Source organism: Pleurodeles waltl, chromosome 5 (assembly GCF_031143425.1).
Source record: "Pleurodeles waltl isolate 20211129_DDA chromosome 5, aPleWal1.hap1.20221129, whole genome shotgun sequence".
NCBI lineage: Eukaryota > Metazoa > Chordata > Amphibia > Caudata > Salamandridae > Pleurodeles > Pleurodeles waltl.
The window spans coordinates 70,516,809-70,543,182 of NC_090444.1; the positions used below are offsets into that span (position 1 = coordinate 70,516,809).

Here is a 26,374-nt window from a genome sequence, read left to right on the forward strand (position 1 = left end):
ATTACATGTAGAATTTGAACCTGTGGTTCTTAAAATAAACTAAGAAAAGATATTTTTCTATATAAAAACCTATTGGCTGGATTTGTCTCTGAGTGTGTGTACCTCATTTATTGTCTATGTGTATGTACAACAAATGCTTAACACTACTCCTTGGATAAGCCTACTGCTCGACCACACTACCACAAAATAGAGCATTAGTATTATCTATTTTTACCACTATTTTACCTCTAAGGGGAACCCTTGGACTCTGTGCATGCTATTCCTTACTTTGAGATAGCACATACAGAGCCAACTTCCTACATTGGTGGATCAGCGGTGGGGTACAAGACTTTGCATTTGCTGGACTACTCAGCCAATACCTGATCACACGACAAATTCCAAAATTGTCATTAGAAATTGATTTTTGCAATTTGAAAAGTTTTCTAAATTCTTAAAAGACCTGCTAGGGCCTTGTGTTAGATCCTGTTTAGCATTTCTTTTAGAGTTTAAAAGTTTGTAAAAGTTTGAATTAAATTCTAGAACCAGTTTTAGTTTCTTAAAAAGTATTCCAACTTTTAGAAGCATAATGTCTAGCACAGATGTGAATGTGGTGGAACTCGACACCACACCTTACCTCCATCTACAGATGAGAGAGCTAAGGTCACTCTGTAAACTAAAGAAAATAGCAATGGGCCCCAAACCTACCAAAGTACAGCTCCAGGAGCTTTTGGCAGAGTTTGAAAAGGCCAACCCCTCTGAGGATGGCAACTCAGAGGATGAAGATAGTGACTTGGAGGGAAATTCCCCCCCTCCAGTCCTACTTAGGGAGAGCAGGGCTTCTCAAGCCCTGACTCCACAAATAATAGTCAGAGATGCTGGTTCCCTCACAGGAGGGACCAACAACTCTGAAATCACTGAGGATAACTCCAGTGAAGAGGACATCCAGTTAGCCAGGATGGCCAAAAGATTGGCTTTGGAAAGACAGATCCTAGCCATAGAGAGGGAAAGACAAGAGATGGGCCTAGGACCCATCAATGGTGGCAGCAACTTAAATAGGGTCAGAGATTCTCCTGACATCCTAAAAATCCCCAAAGGGATTGTAACAAAATATGAAGATGGTGATGACATCACCAAATGGTTCACAGCTTTTGAGAGGGCTTGTGTAACCAGAAAAGTGAACAGATCTCACTGGGGTGCTCTCCTTTGGGAAATGTTCACTGGAAAGTGTAGGGATAGACTCCTCACACTCTCTGGAAAAGATGCAGAATCTTATGACCTCATGAAGGGTACCCTGATTGAGGGCTTTGGATTCTCCACTGAGGAGTATAGAATTAGATTCAGGGGGGCTCAAAAATCCTCGAGCCAGACCTGGGTTGATTTTGTAGACTACTCAGTAAAAACACTAGATGGTTGGTTAACTGGAAATGAAGTGTGTGACTATGTTGGGCTTTATAATTTGTTTATGAAAGAACACATTTTAAGTAACTGCTTCAATGAAAAGTTGCATCAGTATCTGGTAGACCTAGGTCCAATTTCTCCCCAAGAATTGGGAAAGAAGGCAGACCACTGGGTCAAGACTAGGGTAACCAAAACTTCCACTGGGGGTGACCAAAAGAAAGGGGTTACAAAAACTCCCCAGGAGAAAGTGGGTAACACTAGAAACAAAGAAAAAGAGTCCTCTGTAGGCCCCCAAAAACCAGAACAGGTGGGTGGGCCCCAAGACACAACCCAAAACAAAGGTGGGTACCAGGGTAAGAACTGGGATGCCACTAAGGCATGGTGCCACAACTGTAAACAGTCTGGGCACCACACCAAGGACACTTCTTGTCCCAAAAACAAACCCCAGAACAAAATTCCAGGGGTAACCAGTGTAGCCATGGGAGATGACTCCTCAGATGAGGAGGTCTTCCTAGCCTTCAACTGGAAACAGGGCCCAACAGGTGAGTTGGAGATTCCAGAGGGAAGCAGACACTTCCACCACCTACTGGTGAATGGAATCCCAACCACTGCCCTGAGAGACACTTGTGCCAGTCACACTATTGTGCATGACAGGCTGGTGCTCTCAAACCAGTACATCCCAGGTGAGACTGCCAGGGTAAGAGTTAGCCTAGACAGGGTCACTAAGAGGCCTATGGCTTTAGTACCCATAGAAGTGGGTGGCACTCTTAGCTGGAGAAGGGTAGTAGTCAGTACAGACCTCCCCCTTGATTGTCTCCTTGGAAATGACTACCCAGAGGTTAGTCAGAGCCCAAGAGAGGAACTGGTCCAGTGCCAGTCCTCTCCCGAGGATTCTGGAAGTCCTGCCTCTGCAGTAAATGCAAGCAGGCCCCAGAAGAAGAAGAAAAGAAAACAGAGTAGGAAGGGTGGACAACCTTTAGCCAAGGTTACAGCAAGCCAGGGAGATTCTGCTCCAGTAGGGGAGAACTCCAAGGATGGCCCTGATAAAGTCCAACCTGACCCACAAGAAGTCCTGGCTAGTCAGGCAACTGTTAAACCTGAGTGGGTGGCTCCTCAGCTAACAGAAGAAAGAGTGGAAGAAGGGTGTTTACTACAAAATGTGGTAACCCCCCACTCTAATACAGCAGACAGGCTCCCTGAACCCAAAGAAGCCTGTAACTCAGCCCCTTCCCTTGTAGGTGAAGAGCTAAAGGTGTGGTTCTGGGCACTGACAGCTGTCAGTGGCCTCTGCTGGGTGTTAGCCTTTATGGCTGCACTATCCTTGGCATGGTGGTCAGACCCCATGCCAAATAGCAAGTTAGGCCCCCTGACCCTGTTGGTCATGGTGGGGTTACTCCAGCTCTGGGTAACCTCTTTGGGTAAGCTAGGGATGACCCTGGCTAAGATAAGATTAGCAGAGGTGGATACCTCTAAACCCAAAATAAAAAGAATGGGTGGAGACATTGAAGAGGCAGGCAAGAGGCAATTCAGACTAGGTCCTATCACTGTGGAAGTGGGTCAGTTCCCCAAAGGGAATGACCTGAACAGAAGGATGTAAGGCAGAGTAGGCCCTGCAACTAACCAGCCTATTTCTCCTACTCTTCCTCGCCTGACAGACTAGGAAGACTCTCCCAGCTTGGGCTGAGTCTCCTGGCCTGTGGGCTGGGGGGGGCTTGTGTAAAGAAATGGCTCCCTGTTGCAGTTACCCCCCCACTTTTTGCCTGATACTGATGCTGACTTGACTGAGAAGTGTGCTGGGACCCTGCTAACCAGGCCCCAGCACCAGTGTTCCTTCACCTAAAATGTACCATTGTATCCACAATTGGCACACCCTGGCGTTCAGATAAGTCCCTTGTAACTGGTACTTCTAGTACCTAGGGCCCTGATGCCAAGGAAGGTCTCTAAGGGCTGCAGCATGTATTATGCCACCCTGGAGACCTCTCACTCAGCACAGACACACTGCTTACCAGCTTGTGTGTGCTAGTGAGGACAAAACGAGTAAGTCGACATGGCACTCCCCTCAGGGTGCCATGCCAGCCTCTCACTGCCTATGCAGTATAGGTAAGACACCCCTCTAGCAGGCCTTACAGCCCTAAGGCAGGGTGCACTATACCATAGGTGAGGGTACCAGTGCATGAGCATGGTACCCCTACAGTGTCTAAACAAAACCTTAGACATTGTAAGTGCAGGGTAGCCATAAGAGTATATGGTCTGGGAGTCTGTCAAACACGAACTCCACAGCACCATAATGGCTACACTGAAAACTGGGAAGTTTGGTATCAAACTTCTCAGCACAATAAATGCACCCTGATGCCAGTGTACATTTTATTGTAAAATACACCACAGAGGGCACCTTAGAGGTGCCCCCTGAAACTTAACCGACTATCTGTGTAGGCTGACTAGTTCGAGCAGCCTGCCACAAACCGAGACATGTTGCTGGCCCCATGGGGAGAGTGCCTTTGTCACTCTGAGGCCAGTAACAAAGCCTGCACTGGGTGGAGATGCTAACACCTCTCCCAGGCAGGAATTGTCACACCTGGCGGTGAGCCTCAAAGGCTCACCTCCTTTGTGCCAACCCAGCAGGACACTCCAGCTAGTGGAGTTGCCCGCCCCCTCCGGCCAGGCCCCACTTTTGGCGGCAAGGCCGGAGAAAATAATGAGAAAAACAAGGAGGAGTCACTGGCCGGTCAGGACAGCCCCTAAGGTGTCCTGAGCTGAGGTGACTCTAACTTTTAGAAATCCTCCATCTTGCAGATGGAGGATTCCCCCAATAGGGTTAGGATTGTGACCCCCTCCCCTTGGGAGGAGGCACAAAGAGGGTGTACCCACCCTCAGGGCTAGTAGCCATTGGCTACTAACCCCCCAGACCTAAACACGCCCTTAAATTTAGTATTTAAGGGCTACCCTGAACCCTAGAAAATTAGATTCCTGCAACAAGAAGAAGGACTGCCCAGCTGAAAACCCCTGCAGCGGAAGACCAGAAGACGACAACTGCCTTGGCTCCAGAAACTCACCGGCCTGTCTCCTGCCTTCCAAAGATCCTGCTCCAGCGACGCCTTCCGAAGGGACCAGCGACCTCGACATTCTCTGAGGACTGCCCCTGCTTCGAAAAGACAAGAAACTCCCGAGGACAGCGGACCTGCTCCAAGAAAAGCTGCAACTTTGTTTCCAGCAACTTTAAAGATCCCTGCAAGCTCCCCGCAAGAAGCGTGAGACTTGCAACACTGCACCCGGCGACCCCGACTCGACTGGTGGCGATCCAACACCTCAGGAGGGACCCCAGGACTACTCGGATACTGTGAGTACCAAAACCTGTCCCCCCTGAGCCTCCACAGCGCCGCCTGCAGAGGGAATCCCGAGGCTTCCCCTGACCGCGACTCTTTTGAACCTAAAGTCCCGACACCTGGGAGAGACCCTGCACCCGCAGCCCCCAGGACCTGAAGGACCGGACTTTCACCGGAGAAGTGACCCCCAGGAGTCCCTCTCCCTCGCCCAAGTGGAGGTTTCCCCGAGGAACCCCCCCCTTGCCTGCCTGCAGCGCTGAAGAGATCCCGAGATCTCTCATAGACTAACATTGCAAACCCGACGCTTGTTTCTACACTGCACCCGGCCGCCCCCGCGCCGCTGAGGGTGAAATTTCTGTGTGGACTTGTGTCCCCCCCGGTGCCCTACAAAACCCCCCTGGTCTGCCCTCCGAAGACGCGGGTACTTACCTGCAAGCAGACCGGAACCGGGGCACCCCCTTCTCTCCATTCTAGCCTATGTGTTTTGGGCACCACTTTGGACTCTGCACCTGACCGGCCCTGAGCTGCTGGTGTGGTGACTTTGGGGTTGCTCTGAACCCCCAACGGTGGGCTACCTTGGACCAAGAACTGAGCCCTGTAAGTGTCTTACTTACCTGGTTAATCTAACAAATACTTACCTCCCCTAGGAACTGTGAAAATTGCACTAAGTGTCCACTTTTAAAACAGCTATTTGTCAATAACTTGAAAAGTATACATGCAATTTTGATGATTTGAAGTTCCTAAAGTACTTACCTGCAATACCTTTCGAATGAGATATTACATGTAGAATTTGAACCTGTGGTTCTTAAAATAAACTAAGAAAAGATATTTTTCTATATAAAAACCTATTGGCTGGATTTGTCTCTGAGTGTGTGTACCTCATTTATTGTCTATGTGTATGTACAACAAATGCTTAACACTACTCCTTGGATAAGCCTACTGCTCGACCACACTACCACAAAATAGAGCATTAGTATTATCTATTTTTACCACTATTTTACCTCTAAGGGGAACCCTTGGACTCTGTGCATGCTATTCCTTACTTTGAGATAGCACATACAGAGCCAACTTCCTACACATACCATCCACAAACTAATGGCTTGGTTGAGAGATTCAACAAGACATTAAAAGGCATGATCATGGGGCTCCCAGAAAAACTCAAAAGGAGATGGGATGTCCTCTTGCCATGTCTGCTTTTCGCTTACAGAGAGGTGCCACAGAAGGGAGTAGGATTCTCACCCTTTGAACTTCTGTTTGGTCATCCTGTAAGGGGACCACTTGCCCTTGTTAAAGAAGGCTGGGAGAGACCTCTCCATGAGCCTAAACAGGACATAGTGGACTATGTACTTGGCCTTCGCTCTAGAATGGCAGAGTACATGGAAAAGGCAACCAAAAACCTTGAGGCCAGCCAACAGCTCCAGAAGTTTTGGTATGACCAAAAGGCTGCACTAGTTGAGTTCCAACCAGGGCAGAAAGTCTGGGTTCTGGAGCCTGTGGCTCCCAGGGCACTCCAGGACAAATGGAGTGGCCCTTACCCAGTGCTAGAAAGGAAGAGTCAGGTCACCTACCTGGTGGACCTGGGCACCAGCAGGAGCCCCAAGAGGGTGATCCATGTGAACCGCCTTAAGCTCTTCCATGACAGGGCTGATGTGAATCTGTTGATGGTAACAGATGAGGATCAGGAGGCAGAGAGTGAACCTCTCCCTGATCTTCTGTCATCAGACCCAAAAGATGGCACAGTAGATGGAGTGATCTACTCAGACACCCTCTCTGGCCAACAGCAAGCTGATTGTAGGAGAGTCCTACAACAGTTTCCTGAACTCTTCTCCTTAACCCCTGGTCAGACACACCTGTGTACCCATGATGTGGACACAGGAGACAGCATGCCTGTCAAGAACAAAATCTTTAGACAATCTGACCATGTTAAAGAAAGCATCAAGGTGGAAGTCCACAAGATGCTGGAATTGGGAGTAATTGAGCGCTCTGACAGCCCCTGGGCTAGCCCAGTGGTCTTAGTCCCCAAACCTCACACCAAAGATGGAAAGAAAGAGATAAGGTTTTGTGTGGACTACAGAGGGCTCAATTCTGTCACCAAGACAGATGCCCATCCAATTCCAAGAGCTGATGAGCTCATTGATAAATTAGGTGCTGCCAAATTTCTAAGTACCTTTGACTTGACAGCAGGGTACTGGCAAATAAAAATGGCACCTGGAGCAAAAGAAAAGACAGCATTCTCCACACCTGATGGGCATTATCAGTTTACTGTTATGCCCTTTGGTTTAAAGAATGCCCCTGCCACCTTCCAAAGGTTGGTGAATCAAGTCCTTGCTGGCTTGGAGTCCTTTAGCACAGCTTATCTTGATGATATTGCTGTCTTTAGCTCCACCTGGCAGGATCACCTGGTCCACCTGAAGAAGGTTTTGAAGGCTCTGCAATCTGCAGGCCTCTCTATCAAGGCATCCAAATGCCAGATAGGGCAGGGAACTGTGGTTTACTTAGGCCACCTTGTAGGTGGAGGCCAAGTTCAGCCACTCCAACCCAAGATCCAGACTATTCTGGACTGGGTAGCTCCAAAAACCCAGACTCAAGTCAGGGCATTCCTTGGCTTGACTGGGTATTACAGGAGGTTTGTGAAGGGATATGGATCCATTGTGACAGCCCTCACTGAACTCACCTCCAAGAAAATGCCCAAGAAAGTGAACTGGACTGTGGAATGCCAACAGGCCTTTGACACCCTGAAACAGGCAATGTGCTCAGCACCAGTTCTCAAAGCTCCAGATTATTCTAAGCAGTTCATTGTGCAAACTGACGCCTCTGAACATGGGATAGGGGCAGTTTTGTCCCAAACAAATGATGATGGCCTTGACCAGCCTGTTGCTTTCATTAGCAGGAGGTTACTCCCCAGGGAGCAGCGTTGGAGTGCCATTGAGAGGGAGGCCTTTGCTGTGGTTTGGTCCCTGAAGAAGCTGAGACCATACCTCTTTGGGACTCACTTCCTAGTTCAAACTGACCACAGACCTCTCAAATGGCTGATGCAAATGAAAGGTGAAAATCCTAAACTGTTGAGGTGGTCCATCTCCCTACAGGGAATGGACTTTATAGTGGAACACAGACCTGGGACTGCCCATGCCAATGCAGATGGCCTTTCCAGGTTCTTCCACTTAGAAAATGAAGACTCTCTTGGGAAAGGTTAGTCTCATCCTCTTTCGTTTGGGGGGGGGGGGGGTTGTGTAAGGAAATGCCTCCTTGGCATGGTTGCCCCCTGACTTTTTGCCTTTGCTGATGCTATGTTTACAATTGAAAGTGTGCTGAGGCCTGCTAACCAGGCCCCAGCACCAGTGTTCTTTCCCTAACCTGTACTTTTGTATCCACAATTGGCAGACCCTGGCATCCAGATAAGTCCCTTGTAACTGGTGCTTCTAGTACCAAGGGCCCTGATGCCAAGGAAGGTCTCTAAGGGCTGCAGCATGTCTTATGCCACCCTGGAGACCTCTCACTCAGCACAGACACACTGCTTGCCAGCTTGTGTGTGCTAGTAAGGACAAAACGAGTAAGTCGACATGGCACTCCCCTCAGGGTGCCATGCCAGCCTCTCACTGCCTATGCAGTATAGGTAAGACACCCCTCTAGCAGGCCTTACAGCCCTAAGGCAGGGTGCACTATACCATAGGTGAGGGTACCAGTGCATGAGCATGGTACCCCTACAGTGTCTAAACAAAACCTTAGACATTGTAAGTGCAGGGTAGCCATAAGAGTATATGGTCTGGGAGTTTGTCAAACACGAACTCCACAGCACCATAATGGCTACACTGAAAACTGGGAAGTTTGGTATCAAACTTCTCAGCACAATAAATGCACACTGATGCCAGTGTACATTTTATTATAAAATACACCCCAGAGGGCACCTTAGAGGTGCCCCCTGAAACTTAACCGACTATCTGTGTAGGCTGACTAGTTTTAGCAGCCTGCCACAAACCGAGACATGTTGCTGGCCCCATGGGGAGAGTGCCTTTGTCACTCTGAGGCCAGTAACAAAGCCTGCACTGGGTGGAGATGCTAACACCTCCCCCAGGCAGGAATTGTCACACCTGGCGGTGAGCCTCAAAGGCTCACCTCCTTTGTGCCAACCCAGCAGGACACTCCAGCTAGTGGAGTTGCCCGCCCCCTCCGGCCAGGCCCCACTTTTGGCGGCAAGGCCGGAGAAAATAATGAGAAAAACAAGGAGGAGTCACTGGCCAGTCAGGACAGCCCCTAAGGTGTCCTGAGCTGAAGTGACTAACTTTTAGAAATCCTCCATCTTGCAGATGGAGGATTCCCCCAATAGGGTTAGGATTGTGACCCCCTCCCCTTGGGAGGAGGCACAAAGAGGGTGTACCCACCCTCAGGGCTAGTAGCCATTGGCTACTAACCCCCCAGACCTAAACACGCCCTTAAATTTAGTATTTAAGGGCTACCCTGAACCCTAGAAAATTAGATTCCTGCAACTACAAGAAGAAGGACTGCCCAGCTGAAAACCCCTGCAGCGGAAGACCAGAAGACGACAACTGCCTTGGCTCCAGAAACTCACCGGCCTGTCTCCTGCCTTCCAAAGATCCTGCTCCAGCGACGCCTTCCGAAGGGACCAGCGACCTCGACATCCTCTGAGGACTGCCCCTGCTTCGAAAAGACAAGAAACTCCCGAGGACAGCGGACCTGCTCCAAGAAAGGCTGCAACTTTGTTTCCAGCAGCTTTAAAGAACCCTGCAAGCTCCCCGCAAGAGGCGTGAGACTTGCAACACTGCACCCGGCGACCCCGACTCGGCTGGTGGAGACCCGACACCTCAGGAGGGACCCCAGGACTACTCTGATACTGTGAGTACCAAAACCTGTCCCCCCTGAGCCCCCACAGCGCCGCCTGCAGAGGGAATCCCGAGGCTTCCCCTGACCGCGACTCTTTGAATCCAAAGTCCCGACGCCTGGGAGAGACCCTGCACCCGCAGCCCCCAGGACCTGAAGGACCGGACTTTCACTGGAGAAGTGACCCCCAGGAGTCCCTCTCCCTTGCCCAAGTGGAGGTTTCCCCGAGGAACCCCCCCCTTGCCTGCCTGCAGCGCTGAAGAGATCCCGAGATCTCTCATAGACTAACATTGCGAACCCGACGCTTGTTTCGACACTGCACCCGGCCGCCCCCGCGCTGCTGAGGGTGAAATTTCTGTGTTTGACTTGTGTCCCCCCCGGTGCCCTACAAAACCCCCCTGGTCTGCCCTCCGAAGACGCGGGTACTTACCTGCAAGCAGACCGGAACCGGGGCACCCCCTTCTCTCCATTCTAGCCTATGTGTTTTGGGCACCACTCTGAACTCTGCACCTGACCGGCCCTGAGCTGCTGGTGTGGTGACTTCGGGGTTGCTCTGAACCCCCAACGGTGGGCTACCTTGGACCAAGAACTAAGCCCTGTAAGTGTCTTACTTACCTGGTTAACCTAACAAATACTTACCTCCCCTAGGAACTGTGAAAATTGCACTGTGTCCACTTTTAAAACAGCTATTTGTGAATAACTTGAAAAGTATACATGCAATTTTGATGATTTGAAGTTCCTAAAGTACTTACCTGCAATACCTTTCGAATGAGATATTACACGTAGAATTTGAACCTGTGGTTCTTAAAATAAACTAAGAAAAGATATTTTTCTATACAAAAACCTATTGGCTGGATTTGTCTCTGAGTGTGTGTACCTCATTTATTGTCTATGTGTATGTACAACAAATGCTTAACACTACTCCTTGGATAAGCCTACTGCTCGACCACACTACCACAAAATAGAGCATTAGTATTATCTCTTTTTGCCACTATCTTACCTCTAAGGGGAACCCTTGGACTCTGTGCATACTATTCCTTACTTTGAAATAGTACATACAGAGCCAACTTCCTACACCTCTCCATTGCCAGATTAGAGAACAGCTTTTGAGTTGGACTTACGTGGGATCCCGGCCAGAGCTTATTTAAACTACAATACAAACAAATGCTCTGCTCATGGCACACTCACAGGCAGAATGAACACACATTCTTTCTACATGTTCTTGGGACTGATAACTTACCTTGACTCCCACAATGCCTGTTCCCTTCATCAGGCCGACAGACTCAACTTCTTCTCCCATAATGACTTGCGTGGCCAGGGCCACCATATCCACCCCAAGGGTCTTCGAGACAAAGGGAAAAGAGCGAGACACCCTCACGTTGCACTCAATCACTTTCAGCTGGTCATCCTGTGATAAGAATAGTAGTGAAGTGTCAAAGGGAATCAAAACAAACCATAAAATGCATCTGTAAATCGACTAATGGCCTTCAGTGAGAATGAAAACGTCCATAACTTTAAAAAAAAAATACTAAATCAACAGAAGAGACGCCCTCTGTCGCTTGGAAACCCTTTGTGAAATTAGCATTTCTATATCATTTCTTGAGGTGTGCAAGATTAAAGGGTTTCCAGAGCTCTTTTAGCAACTCGATGAGTTTCTGAAGTAGAACCAGTGGCCATATTTTTATACCATTTGTACTCCTTTCAGTTATTCCTGCTGTAGCATTGCAGCGCAGAGCCCAGTGAATGAGGATCATTATTCTGACATTGCGCAGATATTACGGAGAGATGCTCTTTATAGGCAGGTCCATCTCAGCTATGCAGACCTTAGAGGACAGCAACCCTCAGTAAGAACAAGCACTCTCGACCATTCATACCTATGTGAACACGGATCCTCACACACCTTTACCAAGTCTGTGAGTGACAACTAAATCAAATGTTCTCCCCTCCAAACCCTCACACCCTGCCCCCCACCTCCCTTTGCTAGCCAGCGGGTACGGAGTGAAACAAGGAGTTGCTATTGGTATCTTTGGAAAGGATAACCCCCCCCCCCCCTAACTATTTGCTTACACAAACCTAATCACACCTTCCCTTACATCCTTGTACTTCCGCATCCGAACAAACATCCTCTTAAGAGTCATATTCTACTATATATTAACACTGTCTCTTTTTCACTTCTTTTGATTTATTGATATAATTGCCTGCATCCCAGATGAACTTGTATGGACAGTGTCCTGACCCCATTGGGAGGCTGGAACGAAATTATACAGCTACATCAGACTACTGTATTCCAGCAGAACAGACCGCTGCCGCCCATCCAAGGGCAAGCACAGGCAGTCCTTTGAAGGAAGAACACTAATTCAAGCACAAGTAGAGCAATGCTGGTGTAAATATGTGGCAGAGCATAAAAACCAATGCAATATCTTGTAGCAACTAAATATGGCATCAAAACACAATCTAAGTAAACAGCTTGAAATGAAGAGGGAAAGTGGGACAGGGAAACAGATGAGTAGTAATCTTAAGAACTCCAGGTGTACGGTTATGGTGCTGTGTATGGTATATTGCCGTCATGCTGCCAGTATGGGAGTTCTGACTCAAACACTATCCTAGTGTCTCCTTTACCTTGGCGATCAGCTGAAGATTGTAGGGACCTGTGACTTGAAGCTCCTGTCCGATGGCATGCACAATGGCCTTGATTCTCTCCAGGGTCTTCTGCGTGATATCCTGGGGGGGCGTGACCAGCGTGGCGTCGCCTGAATGTACACCTGCGTTCTCCACATGTTCGCAGATGGCAATGGCAACCACAAGTCCATCACAGGCAACAGCATCAACATCAATTTCCTAAAACGAGAGGAGAGCATCAGAGCTACAACAGCACTGAAGGGATGAAATCAACAACCATAGACACCATGTAATCTGAAAAGGCACGATCTTTAGCGTCTGGAGGATGCTCAGGTCTACAATATTCTGATAATTCACACAATATCTTCATAACAAACCACTGACAACTGAATCAACATTACTGAATATATCTGCAGAAACATGCATCGCCTGAGAAACTACAAGCCTTGGAAGGAGGAGGATCCAGTGTTAAAAGAATTTACAGATGACTGTTTTGGGCCATACGCCCAGAGACTGGATTAAAAATAAACAAACAGCATGTAACTAACTCTGTGAGCAGTGAGTAAAACTTCTCTTGTACTTGGTCACCTGCAAGTCAATGAAACAGGTATGAGTGGCAGTCGCTTGCAAACCTATATGTAAAGTGCCTGTGTCTTCAAGCGCTTTCTTTGAAAGGCATTGGCGACTTGGAGAGACAAATGTACATTAGCCTTGCAAATTTTTTTTAAAGCTATGCAGAGTAATTCGGTCTCACTAGTATACAGAAGTGGCTTACAGGATCCATCGGTCCCCACACTGCATTGATGTGCTAGACAAAGTGCTGCTTCGTAAGAAGAGCGTCCCCTGAAGCCCACATCCCCAAACACAGGAGCACACTAGAATGGGTTCCACGACTCAATACCCTTGAATGACAAGCTAACCCGTGATGACCTGACCCAGACCCAACAGCCTGCAGTCACCGTATACACAGAAAACCTTAGCACCTTAACATCCAATCCATGCAAAGATCTCTTGTTTAACACTTTAGATACTCCAAATTCTAGGTATCTAAGCCCCACGGCGTGTTTACCTTAGCTTCCTGTATGAACTTGGAGATGACCACTGGGTACTCCTTGGACACTGCCACGGCGCTGCTGAGGAACTTCTCCAGATCGCTGTCAGAGTATGCTACATTCATAGCAGCCCCGCTTAGTACATAGGAGGGACGCACCACACATGGGTACCCCACTTTGGAGCAGAACTGCTTGGCAGACTACAAAAACATTTAAGATACAAGTTATGTATTGGACATAAAATATCACCACAGTGGGCGTCCGCTTCACCCAGTGTCCTAAAACCTGAAAGGAATTAAATTACAGCAAAACTTACAAGAGAATCATTCACAAACACAAGAGTGGAGAGCATACGCTGAATGCTACACAAGCAACAGCCACTGAACAAAGAGGACATACAAATCCATCTCTGCTATGTTTTCTTTTTGCTGAGCTAGTCTGCGGTCGTACAGAACTGCATGAGTTTTCCTACAGACCGAGAACCACTACATTTTGCAATCTGCAACATGTATAAAGGCATTCACACTAACTGTTTGTCACTGATTATTTTGAACGAAAATACCTATCACACCTCTGCTCAGACTTCCACCGATAAAGCCAGGCCAGAGGTGTCCGAATACAGGAAGCGATAGTATTTACAGCCCTGATGTAGCCAATTATGGAAGGCCATGTATTGAAAATGTCACTTACCCAGTGTACATCTGTTCGTGGCATCAGTCGCTGAGATTCACATGGTATGCATTAGCTCGCCATCTGGTGTTGGGTCGGAGTGTTACAAGTTGTTTTTCTTCGAAGAAGTGTTTTCGAGTCACTGGACCGAGTGGCTCCTCCTTCTGTGCTCATTGCGCATGGGCGTCGACTCCATCTTCGATTGTTTTCCCCGCAGAGGGTGAGGTAGGAGTTGTACTATAGTAATAGTGCCCGCGCAATGAAGTGTGTAAGTATGTACCTATTAAAGGTTTAAATAATATATATACAAATGTACAAAATTGAAGGTAACTTCTGAACTGCTACAGGCTTCCGGGGAGGTGGGTGGGCCCATGTGAATCTCAGCGACTGATGCCACGAACAGATGTACACTGGGTAAGTGACATTTTCAGTTCGATGGCATCTGTCGCTGTAGATACACATGGTATGCATAGACTAGAAAGCAGTTATTTCCCCATAAGCGGTGGATTAGCCTGTAGGAGTAGAAGTTGTCTGAAATAGAGTTCTTAATACAGCTTGACCTACTGCGGCTTGTTGTGCGGATAGCACATCTATACAGTAGTGTTTGGTGAATGTGTGAGGCGTAGACCATGTGGCTGCCTTACATATTTCATGCATTGGGATGTTTCCTAAAAAGGCCATTGAAGCACCTTTTTTCCTGGTTGAATGTGCCCTGGGAGTAATGGGCAGTTGTCTTTTTGCTTTAAGGTAGCAGATTTGGATGCATTTAACAATCCATCTGGCTATACCTTGTTTTGATATTGGGTTACCTGCATGAGGTTTTTGGAATGCAATAAATAGCTGTTTAGTCTTTCTGATGTCCTTTGTTCTGTCAATGTAGTACATTAATGCTCTTTTGACATCTAATGTATGTAGTGCTCTTTCAGCCACAGAATCTGGCTGTGGGAAAAAAACAGGTAGTTCTACCGTTTGATTTAGATGGAACGGTGAAATAACTTTTGGTAAAAATTTCGGATTAGGTCGTAGGACGACCGTATTTTTATGTATTTGTATAAAAGGTTCCTGTGTTGTGAACGCTTGAATTTCACTTACTCTTCTCAGAGATGTAATGGCGATGAGAAAGGCAACTTTCCAGGTTAGGAATTGTATTCCGCAAGAGTGCATGGGTTCGAAAGGTGGGCCCATGAGTCTTGTTAGGACCACGTTTAGGTTCCATGAAGGAACAGGTGGTGTTCTTGGTGGTATAATTCTTTTAAGACCTTCTATGAATGCTTTGATGACTGGTATCCTATACAAGGAAGTTGAATAGGTAGTCTGCAGGTATGCAGATATTGCTGCAAGGTGTATTTTAATAGAAGAGAAGGCTAGCCTTGCTTTTTGTAAATGGAGCAAGTAATTTATTATATGTTTTGGAGTTGCGTCTAGTGGTTGTATCTGATTATGATGGCAGTAACAAACAAATCTTTTCCACTTACTTGCGTAGCAATGTCTAGTGGATGGCCTTCTGGCCTGCTTTATGACCTCCATACACTCTTGGCTAAGTTGTAAGTGTCCGAATTCTAGGATTTCAGGAGCCAGATTGCTAGATTCAGCGATGCTGGATCTGGGTGTCTGATCTGTTGGTTGTGTTGCGTTAACAGATCTGGTTTGTTCGGTAGTTTGATGTGGGGTACTACAGAAAGATCTAGCAGTGTTGTGTACCAGGGTTGTCTTGCCCACGTTGGTGCTATTAAAATGAGTTTGAGTTTGTTTTGACTCAATTTGTTCACTAGATAAGGGAGGAGAGGGAGAGGAGGAAAAGCGTAAGCAAATATTCCTGACCAATTCATCCATAGGGCATTGCCTTGGGATTGCTTGTGTGGGTATCTGGACGCGAAGTTTTGGCATTTTGCGTTCTCTTTTGTTGCAAATAAGTCTATCTGAGGTGTTCCCCAGAGTGTGAAGTAGGTGTTCAGAATTTTTGGGTGTATTTCCCATTCGTGGACTTGTTGGTGATCTCGAGAGAGATTGTCTGCCAGTTGATTCTGGATCCCTGGAATAAACTGTGCTATGAGGCGAATTTGATGGTGGATTGCCCACTTCCATATGTTTTGAGCTAATAAGCTTAACTGCGTTGAATGTGTTCCTCCTTGTTTGTTTAGATAATACATCGTTGTCATGTCTGTTTTGACAAGGATGTATTTGTGGGTTATGATTGGTTGGAAAGCTTTTAGTGCTTGAAAAACTGCTAATAATTCTAGATGATTTATATGCAGTTTTGTTTGATGCATGTTCCATTGTCCTCTTATGGTGTGTTGATTGAGATGTGCCCCCCACCCTGTCATGGAAGCATCTGTTGTTATTACGTACTGTGGCACTGGGTCTTGGAAAGGCCGCCCTTTGTTTAAATTTATACTGTTCCACCATAGAAGCGAGAGGTAAGTTTGGCGGTCTATTAACACCAGATCTAGAAGGTGACCCTGTGCTTGAGACCACTGAGGCTAGGCATTGTTGTAAGGGCCTCAAGTGCAGTCTTGCGTTTGGGACAATGGCTATGCATGAGGACATCATGCCTAGGAGCTGTAGTATTGTTCTTGCTTGTATTGTTTGATTTGGAGACATGTGTTGAATGACTCTGTTGAAATTGTGAATTCTTTGTGGAGTTGGCGTTGCTACTCCTTTTGTCGTGTTTATTATGGCCCCTAGATATTGCTGTACTTTGCTTGGCTGAATGTTGGATTTTGCAAAGTTGACGGTGAACCCTAGTCTGTAGAGGGTTTGTATAACTTGATTTGTGTGGTTTGAGCATTGTGTGAGCGAACTGGTTTTGATTAGCCAGTCGTCTAGATACGGGAATACATGTATTTGCTGCCTTCGGATGTGTGCAGCGACTACTGCTAGGCATTTTGTGAATACCCTTGGAGCGGTTGTTAAACCGAAAGGCAATACTTTGAATTGGTAATGTATTCCTTTGAAAACAAACCTTAGATATTTTCTGTGTGATTGATGTATTGGTATATGGAAATATGCGTCTTTGAGGTCTAGGGTTGTCATGTAGTTGTGTTTTTTGAGCAATGGTAACACTTCTTGTAGTGTGACCATGTGGAAGTGGTCTGATTTGATGAATGTGTTTACTACTCTGAGGTCCAGAATTGGTCTCAGTGTTTTGTCCTTTTTTGGTATCAAGAAGTACAGTGAATAAACTCCTGTGTTTATTTGTGTGCTTGGTACTAATTCTATTGCATTTTTTTGCAGTAGTGCTTGAACTTCTATCTCTAGAAGCTGTGAATGGTGTTTTGATAAATTTTGTGATTTTGGTGGTATGTCTGGAGGGAATTGCAGGAATTCTATGCAATAACCATGTTGGATAATTGCTAGGACCCATGTGTCTGTAGTTATTTCCTCCCATGCTTCGTAATATTGACCTATCCTTCCCCCCACTGGTGTTGTGTGGGGGGGGTGAGGGACGTGTGAGTCACTGCTTGTTGGTAGTGGTTTTGGGGCTTTGAAATCTTCCTCTATTCCTAGGGAATTGCCCTCCTCTATACTGGCCCCGAAAGCCTCCTCTGTACTGTCCCTGGTAGGTGGACGGTGCGGACTGTGAGGTACTGGCTTGTGTGGCCTGACCCCGAAACCCTCCTCTAAAAGGTGTTTTGCGGAAGGTGGTATAAGATCCTCTGCTCTGCGGGGAGTAGAGTGCGCCCATGGCCTTGGCAGTGTCAGTGTCCTTTTTGAGCTTTTCTATGGCTGTGTCGACCTCCGGACCGAACAGCATTTTTTCGTTTACTGGCATGTTAAGTACTGCCTGCTGAATTTCCGGCTTGAATCCAGACGTTCTGAGCCATGCGTGCCTACGGATGGTAACCGACGTATTAATGGTCCTTGCGGCTGTGTCTGCTGCATCCATAGAGGAGCGTATTTGATTGTTCTTCAACAACCTGTTTTGCTCTTTTTTGTAGATCTTTTGGGAGATGTTCAATGAGATGCTGCATCTCATCCCAGTGGGCTCTGTCGTATCGCGCTAGCAGCGCTTGTGAGTTTGCGATGCGCCACTGGTTTGCTGCCTGGACAGCGACCCTCTTCCCGGCTGCATCAAACTTTCTGCTTTCTTTATCTGGGGGAGGTGCATCCCCAGAAGTGTGTGAATTTGCCCGTTTTCTGGCAGCCCCTACCACCACAGAATCTGGTGGCAGCTGAGAGGTGATGAATACAGGGTCCGTAGGAGGCGCCTTATACTTTTTGTCCACTCTAGGCGTTACTGCCCTGCTTTTGACTGGCTCTTTGAAGATCTCCTTTGCATGGCGAAGCATGCCTGGGAGCATAGGCAGGCTTTGGTAGGAGCTGTGGGTGGAGGAGAGGGTGTTAAATAAAAAGTCATCCTCTACTTGTTCAGAGTGTAGTTCCACATTATGGAACTGAGCTGCTCTAGCCACCACTTGCGAATAGGCTGTGCTGTCCTCAGGTGGTGATGGCCTAGTTGGGTATGTGTCTGGGCTGTTATCAGACACTGGTGCATCGTACAAGTCCCACGCGTCTTGATCTTGGTCGTCGTGGCTCATGGCGGTGTGAGCTGGCGAATGTGACGGGGTGTAAGTTGGTGAAGCCGGAGTTACAGGTGGAGGCGAGGGAGGAGGTGTTACCGTCTTTGCTGTTTGTTGCTGAGGAGCCTCTTGTGCTACAAACTGAAGTGTTCTCTTTCTTTTGACAGGTGGAAGGGTACTGATCTTCCCTGTCCCCTGCTGAATAAAGATACGCTTCTGCGTGTGATCCACTTCAGTGGATTGCAGTTCCTGTTCGAATCTGTGTCTTTTCATTTGTGAAGACATAGAAAGTTCTTCAGTATAGGAGCCTGAAACTGGGTCTGTTGGTGCTTTTTTCGGCTCCGAAAACCCTGTTGTTTGTTTTTTCGGCTCCGAGGTAACCTTCCTCTTCTTTTGTGCCGAAAAATCTTGGCCTCTATGATCTTCGGCGCCACTGTCTCGGCGTCGATCCGTGTCGACACCGAACTCTCGGTGTCGATGCTTCTCTTTAGCACTCTCTCGGTCCCGAGGAGGCTGCGTGCCGGTGTCTCGACCGGAGTCGGACGATCTCGACACTGAATGGGCCTTTTTCGGTGCCGATTGTTGGTCACCGTGAATTTGGGTGGAGCCATGGCCGGTTGGCAGTGGCGTCCCCTGGGCCTTTTTGCCTTTTTTAATTTCTGATCTCGACGTCTTACTCACTGTTTTTGGATGGTCGAGTTCGTCGGAGTCTGAATCCTGGATGGAAAAGGATTCCTCCTGTTCCTCTTCTGTCTCGAACTGTCGATGCTCTTTTGGCGTGGACGCCATCTGCAGTCTTCTCGCTCGACGGTCGCGCAGAGTTTTTCGGGACCGGAACGCCCGACAGGCCTCACAGGATTCTTCGCTGTGCTCGGGTGACAGGCACAGGTTACAGACCGAGTGTTGGTCCGTATAAGGATATTTGTTGTGGCATTCAGGGCAGAATCGAAACGGGGTCCGTTCCATCGGCGGTGTTCTCCACGCGGTCGGGCCGACTAGGCCCCGACGGTGTGCCGAAATCTACCCCGAAGGGCGCCGAAGCGCTTCTATGTTCAATGCGTTGTCATATGTGTTTATCTCGAACCGGATCGCAACGATACTGTCGAAAATCTTCCGTTTTCAGCTATCTTTCCGTTCCGAAACTCGGAGCGACAGGAACACGTCCGAACCCGATGGCGGAAAGAAAACAATCGAAGATGGAGTCGACGCCCATGCGCAATGAGCACAGAAGGAGGAGCCACTCGGTCCAGTGACTCGAAAACACTTCTTCGAAGAAAAACAACTTGTAACACTCCGACCCAACACCAGATGGCGAGCTAATGCATACCATGTGTATCTACAGCGACAGATGCCATCGAACACTAATTAACTCTCCCAAAAATAGCTTTTCTGCGGCAGAAAGTAAATCGAGTTTATAGCAAATACCGTGATTGCAATGCACAATGAAGCATTTTAAAGACAAATCTGGAAAGTAATGGAAAGACATTTTAAATTGGCTAGGTTCCTTATCAGAAACGTCTCCTGTTTTGAATTACCGCTTGAAGCATGCATTAAAATGAGCACCAGCGTTTTGCCAAATGTATTGCCCTCACTGAATCGTGATCAGACCTACAGCACTTCTGCATATTGCACATTCTTTCTTAAGACTGCTTCGGTGCAATGCAGATATTCTCCAACATTTTCCATCTGTTACAAAGTTTCCACAACCTCAAGGCTGTGATTTTCTTTAACAAACCACATTTTCCCCTGCCCCAACCACTTGGATAGCTACTGAAGACCGTGCAGACTATTTTGCAAGAGCTAGCCATGTATTTCTGCCTCCATAAACCCCATCAACTACCTCCATATCAGAAAGTTCCTTCCACTGCGGCTGACTGATGCCTATGGTGTCCAGCATGCGGGAAAACTTGAAGCGGTTCTCAGCAGAGTCAATGGCCTCGGGAGAGGTGCCCAGGATTCGGCACTGCTGCCGGTGCAATGCCATGGCGATGTTGTTGGGCAGTTGGCCACCCATGGAGAGGATAATACCTTCGGGGTTCTCCAACTCGTAGATGTCCATCACCACCTTATGGAGAGCAACAGTGTTTTTAGTGATTCGTTCTCAATTAAAAAAAGTTATGTCCCTATAACTGTTAAGTTTGTTTATTAAAGATTCCTGTGTTTTTGCCATCTGGACAGATGCTTGTTTATTTTACTTCTCCTTAGCCGTCCCCTTGAGTGTAGATTTACAAGGATTCAAAGACACTGGTTATGGCTGCCTCCCGGTTGTCAAATCAAACTACTTGTGGTTCAAAAAGATACCTGAAAACCACCTTTAACTCTCTACAACTGAGCTTTATGCTGCCAATGGGTCACAAAAGATTAAGATCATACATGGGCATACCTTGCTGACCGACTCCTACGACCAGCAAATATTGTCCAAAGCTGACTTTTTATTAGCAGGACTTTCAGTAATATCAATTAACAAAAAGGAGACATTCAACAGATGAATATTTTGAGGCATTAACCCCAAGGAGTAAATGTGGCAAACTATGAAAACGTTTTACAGCAAAATATAATAGAGAGATTCCTTGTTGCACCTAAATTACTGGAAACACAGGCCTTTAAGAATAGTCACTAACGTTGCCCTTGATAGCTTGAGAAGGATACAATGATTTCTGAAACAATGTCTCTTCTGAGACGGGCCTATTTCCTATCGCACTGTAAACATAGGAACGAGAACCACATAGCCAAACCTCTCATCCTCTGGCCCTTGTAACCATGGCACCAGAGACCACTCACCTCAAACGAGATCTCATCGAAGTACAATCGGTCACACATGTCATAATCTGTACTGACAGTCTCTGGGTTGTAGTTAACCATAATTGTCTTGAAGCCCATCTGTAGAACAGAAAAAATACAACGTTAAACACATTTCAAAGCAAGCAGCAGTAACTTGCAACATGTACTAATGCTTCATTTTTGAAGAGGTTAAGAGCATCCTGGACCATATTAGAAAATATATTGAGTAACAACCAACCCAACCTTTAAGCTACATAAACAGCTACTCTGCTCCGCGGAGCCTCCAGCTCTCTTGGACTAGAAAGCACCAAAAAAACTATATTCTGCCAAAGTAAGGGGTGCAAACCGGTTGTGTGTACGAAGGATGAGGAATACTATGTTTAATGTATAGAATTTACATCCCAACAAATTTCCAACCACAAAAGTAACAATGTTCTACAAGTTTTTCAGGATGGCAATGACAGTGGCTGCTTAAAGCAGAGGGTTTTCTCACCTAAAATGTCCAGACTAAACACACAGAAGGGACAGGACAGATCACACAGGAAAAGACACTTAAAGGGCACGTGGAGCTTTAAGGAAATGAAGCCATAGGACACACAAACATTCTGAAACACTTATGCCCGGGTTTTAACAGCTTTTAAAACTAATACTCTTCACAAGTATCACCATTCCTCTGCCTCTCTACCCACTCTCTTCCAATCCCAAATGAGCCACTGGAGGAATACTCAAAGAACAACCATACTAGAGTCCCTTGGCTGATCCCACGAACCAAAACAATAACAAGATCATGAATTGGCCATGGATATTGTGACCCACTGGTGAAACAGAGGTCAGCACACTTAGCATCTCTAAGTGGTTGCAAAGCGATATGCAGTTTAACAAAACAAAATAAACGAACTGCTAAATATACAGGCTAGCCAGTCAAACTTTCAATCCGGGCAAGGCATAAAGTTAACATTTCTTTACATGTAGTTGACTTACTCTCAGTCATCCGAGCCAACTTAAAAACTAAGTAGTTTGGGTTATAAGAAAAGCTGCCATTTTGGAGAAAAAATACATTTGTGTATTCATGTGATGTTCTAAACAGCAATGCCTGCCAAGGAGCCCAATGTACTCTAAAGTGGATGCTCACTCAGAACGAGTGAAGAGGAAACCCTAAATGCCACATACATTAGGACTATGCGTGCACTAAATCCCGATACGGGTCAGAGCCTACAGAGCTCCCACGTGAGCCACTGGCATCAAAATTACCACCAGTCTCTTCCATTCAACTTTGCCACCACATGAAAACCTCCCAACAGCAGATAGCGTGATCACAACTACTCACTTTGCGGAGCTCCTGGATACATCCCACTGCGCACCAGTCAAACTCAACACTGCTCCCAATGCGGTAAACACCAGATCCAATCACCATGACGTGGGGTTCGGTAAAGCCCAGGTCGTGCTCAATCCCGTTGTACGTCAGATAAAGGTAGTTAGTCTGGGCCGGCCACTCGGCAGCGACAGTGTCGATCTGTTTCACCACCGGCAGGATCTTCCAGTGATGCCTCAGCTTTCGCACGGCTAGCTCCGTGCTATTTAGGAGATAAATAAACACAAGAATAATGCACAGGTTTACATCTGTAAGCCAGAGTACTGCAAACAACTCTTGCACCTGATGCCTGGAAATCAAACCAGGAGACCAATCTAAACTAGTCTTGAAATCTAGAAGATGTGAATACATGGAAATTGAAGAGAGACATGAAGCAAATGTGATCTACGGAAGATTGAATGAGAAGATTCAGATTAGCTGGAGGGAACGTGGCGAATGAGATTGCTAGTTTGTATGGGTGCCTAGTTACCTGTGCACTGCCTGAGCGATTTGTTTGTCTGAAAATCCCAACTGTTTGGCTTTCAGGAGCACCTCGGAGGGCATCTTGCTCTCGTCCTGGCGATAGGTCTCCAGCATGCTTGCATGGTCAGTGATGTTTTTCATTTTGTGCAGGAACCAGCGGTCAATCTTGGTCAAGTCGTAGAGACGGTCGATGTTATAGCCAGCTCTCAGAGCAGCTGCCAGCACAAATATTCGTTTATCTGTGGGGGTCTCAAGCTCCTACATTGAAAACACAGAGGATCAGTCACAAACCAGAAGACCGGCTTAGAAGACTTATGTAGTTATGGAGATGCCATGAGTTGGTGAAAACATTTAAGTGTGATGGTTTATAAATGGAGGTGGCAAGTCAATCTGACCATAGAAAGATGGCTCAATGACCACTGTTTAATAATGGTAACCTTCGGTTGTGCAAGATGGTTAGAGAGCCCATATACAGGCTACACTGAATTACCCGACCCTAGTTGCAGTACACCTGCATTGGACTACTGCCAAACATTTCTACTCTAATATCTCCTTAGTTGGTCTATCCACCCTAGGTAGGATAAAAGAACATCTCAAGCTAGAGTCTGCCTTGTGGAGTGGAATTACTTTTAAATTGGAGGACAATGCTAATGACTGATATTTCAGACCAACTATTTTATCCCTTGGTCACCTGGTCCTTTAGAATCTATTCATGTAAGAAGCTGACAAAACAGATTCTCATAAAGGTGGTGGGTAACAAGATATTTGCGACTGATCTAACTTCTACCCATCTGTATCAACACTCCAGTAGCAAAAACAACAGCTGCTACGACCAGATGCAATCCTTTTTTTTCCATCTTTGTAGTAATAGGTTTTTAATTTAGCAGACACAATCTGTTTTAACTGGCCCTTTAGAGTGGGCCCAAATTGCAGCAAACGTTTTTTCGATTGCAAATTTCTTTTAAGCCGGCTCCCATCAGCAAGGACCGTACACAAAGATTATAGCGCATAGACTGTAGGAAGGAAAATTAACAATCAGGAAAGGAAGCCTCTAAGGCGGACAATGAAGTGCAGCCTCTTTGTGGTGGTGCCTAATCAGGACACAGCTTTGGGAGATGTTATTTCTCCAGATGTTGGACAGATTAGTGCATAAATGGCAGTACACAGGCTCTATCACATTCCTTCCCACCTAGCAATTTCCAGTGCTTACCATGTCGGAGGCAGGTTTCAGAGTGTGATCAAAGCCCACGCAGTTCTCGTCCACCATCCGCAAGGCTTTCTGCAAAGCTTCCTCAAAATTCCGCCCAACAGCCATGACCTCCCCTGTAGATTAACATAATTTTAGTAACCAACAGCAAGACTCCTGGGTTATCCATCTTTAAATACGACATTACAACTTCCCATGATGTATTTTACTTAAATTTGCAGATTCAAAACACCGCTCATCGCGGGGCACAGAAATCCCAAATCAAGGGTATCTCAGCATAAACTTATTGCAGCAGAAGACATCTCCTTGTACAGGGCTGCAGATCTTTCCCTAGGCATCCCTCAAAATAGATCACAGCAATCTTCCCATGCCCTGTTTCTGTACGTAAAAGTAAAATTTGGCAAGCACCCTCTAAAGGACAAGTGCCCTCTAAGGATACCCATAGGAAAGAAAGAAAGAAAGAAAGAAAGCGGCAAAGGGCTATTCTAAGGGAATAAAATATCAACAGCAGTTGTTTTGGTTGTCACTGCAAGAAATTTCTCAACCCTCAAAAATAGTTATCCACCAACAGGGCTGTTTCATTGATCGCAACAGTCTTTCACAGAGAAGCCTGTGGTTTTGGAAAATTCCAACAGCCGGGTTTACAGTAGGAAATCAACAGCTGAAGGTGGTGGACTTTTTTGGGGAACACAAGTGGGGTCTTACCCACGCTCTTCATGGAGCTTCCGATCTTTGTGCTGACCCGAAGGAACTTGCTGAGGTCCCACCGGGGAATCTTCACCACACAGTAATCCAGGCTGGGCTCAAAGTTGGCTGTGGTAGAGTTAGTGACAGAGTTCCTACAGAGACGAGCACAGTTCAGAAAGTGTACGTTAATCTTCATTTGATACAGGAGTTCACAAACTACACAATGTGGACGGAACTATCACCACAGGAGTACTGGATGTCAGGGAAATTGTATTTTTGGGGGTCCTGGGGCATTTTGCGATTACTGTACAGAATCTAACAAAAAATATAACGCAAAGATGGCTAGACAGCCCCCTTCCCTCGATTGAAGGCGGCAATATGTCAGCCTTTCAGAGGCGCATGCCTACAGCTCTCCCCAAGAGGTGGCTGACTCCAGCCCAACTAGCCTTTCTTCTGCACCCATCTTTTGCAAAATGTTCACTTTTCCCTCCAGACTGGTCATCAACCAACATGCGTCAGAACTGTCTCCAGACCTGCCCTACCTGTCAGAGCCACCAGGTCACAAAATGACGACCTTACCCACCAGCCACTCTTCCATCAAGCGTGTGACTGACCCAGCACCACAGTCATACCAACCTGTCCGAGGCACCAGGTTACAAAATCTTAATATTTCCTAACAGACAAGATAGCATTTTCTCCCCTAGACCTGTCTTTTGCATTAAGATATCAGATGCTACAAACTGCTTTAGCCAGCAAACCTAAAAACAAAAAATATTTCCTAAAGACAAAAAGTTGCCTTTGTCACAGGCCGCTGTCTTGGTCACCGTGCACAGGCCAGCAGATAATGGCAGGTCTGTGCATGGAGGCGTCACAGCTGTTGTGGCGTTTCCATAACAACTGGGCCCTAATGTAAAAAATGTGTGCCGCGCAGAATATTAGCTCCATCAATCGCAGTGCCACTGGAAAGAGTGACATATCTGAAAAATAAACTGCGTGTGCATGCCTCTGACGACCCCCCCCCCCCAACCTCTCCCTCAATCCTGACTGGAGCGGTTCAACACCCCCCTCTGTGAACTGCTGCAAAAGGCTGCTTTGGAGTAAAACAATGCAGCATTGCAGCTCTAGCGACCATAATAAACTACTGGCTTGCAGGCTAGCGAGGTAGCTCAATGCACCCACCTAAAAGAGATTTGTGTAACTGGCATGCGAAAACTTTGAATCTCAAGGACAGACTCAAACTTTCATCATTTTAAAGTAGATGAAATAAGTAAATGTAGCTCAAGTTTACTCTTTGAATGTTTTATTTTATGTGTGCCTTACACAATAGGGGAAAGCATGTCTATTTGTGATCGCTGTTTACTGGGTGAACATGTGCGTTTTGCTTATAAATTTGAAGCCATTTGACGAACATGTAGAATTTAAAAACAAACAAATCCAAGGCTTTTTATAAGAAGTCAAAGTGCACATTA

At 46.7% G+C, this 26,374-nt stretch overlaps 1 protein-coding gene across 5 annotated transcripts in view; it reads right to left on the minus strand.

The window, feature by feature from the left end:
• CAD (carbamoyl-phosphate synthetase 2, aspartate transcarbamylase, and dihydroorotase) overlaps window positions 1-26,374 on the minus strand; it is a 617,432-nt gene that overhangs the window by 493,883 nt on the left and 97,175 nt on the right. For all 5 annotated transcript variants that reach the window (XM_069233593.1, XM_069233597.1, XM_069233596.1 and 2 more), the window contains exons 15-23: window positions 24,924-25,057; window positions 24,222-24,334; window positions 23,019-23,269; window positions 22,505-22,751; window positions 21,178-21,276; window positions 20,237-20,461; window positions 13,225-13,407; window positions 12,156-12,374; window positions 10,777-10,944 (exon numbers count right to left, since the gene is read on the minus strand). In XM_069233593.1, coding sequence (XP_069089694.1) covers window positions 10,777-10,944; window positions 12,156-12,374; window positions 13,225-13,407; window positions 20,237-20,461; window positions 21,178-21,276; window positions 22,505-22,751; window positions 23,019-23,269; window positions 24,222-24,334; window positions 24,924-25,057 — 1,639 coding nt within the window. The remainder of the gene's footprint in view (window positions 1-10,776; window positions 10,945-12,155; window positions 12,375-13,224; window positions 13,408-20,236; window positions 20,462-21,177; window positions 21,277-22,504; window positions 22,752-23,018; window positions 23,270-24,221; window positions 24,335-24,923; window positions 25,058-26,374) is intronic.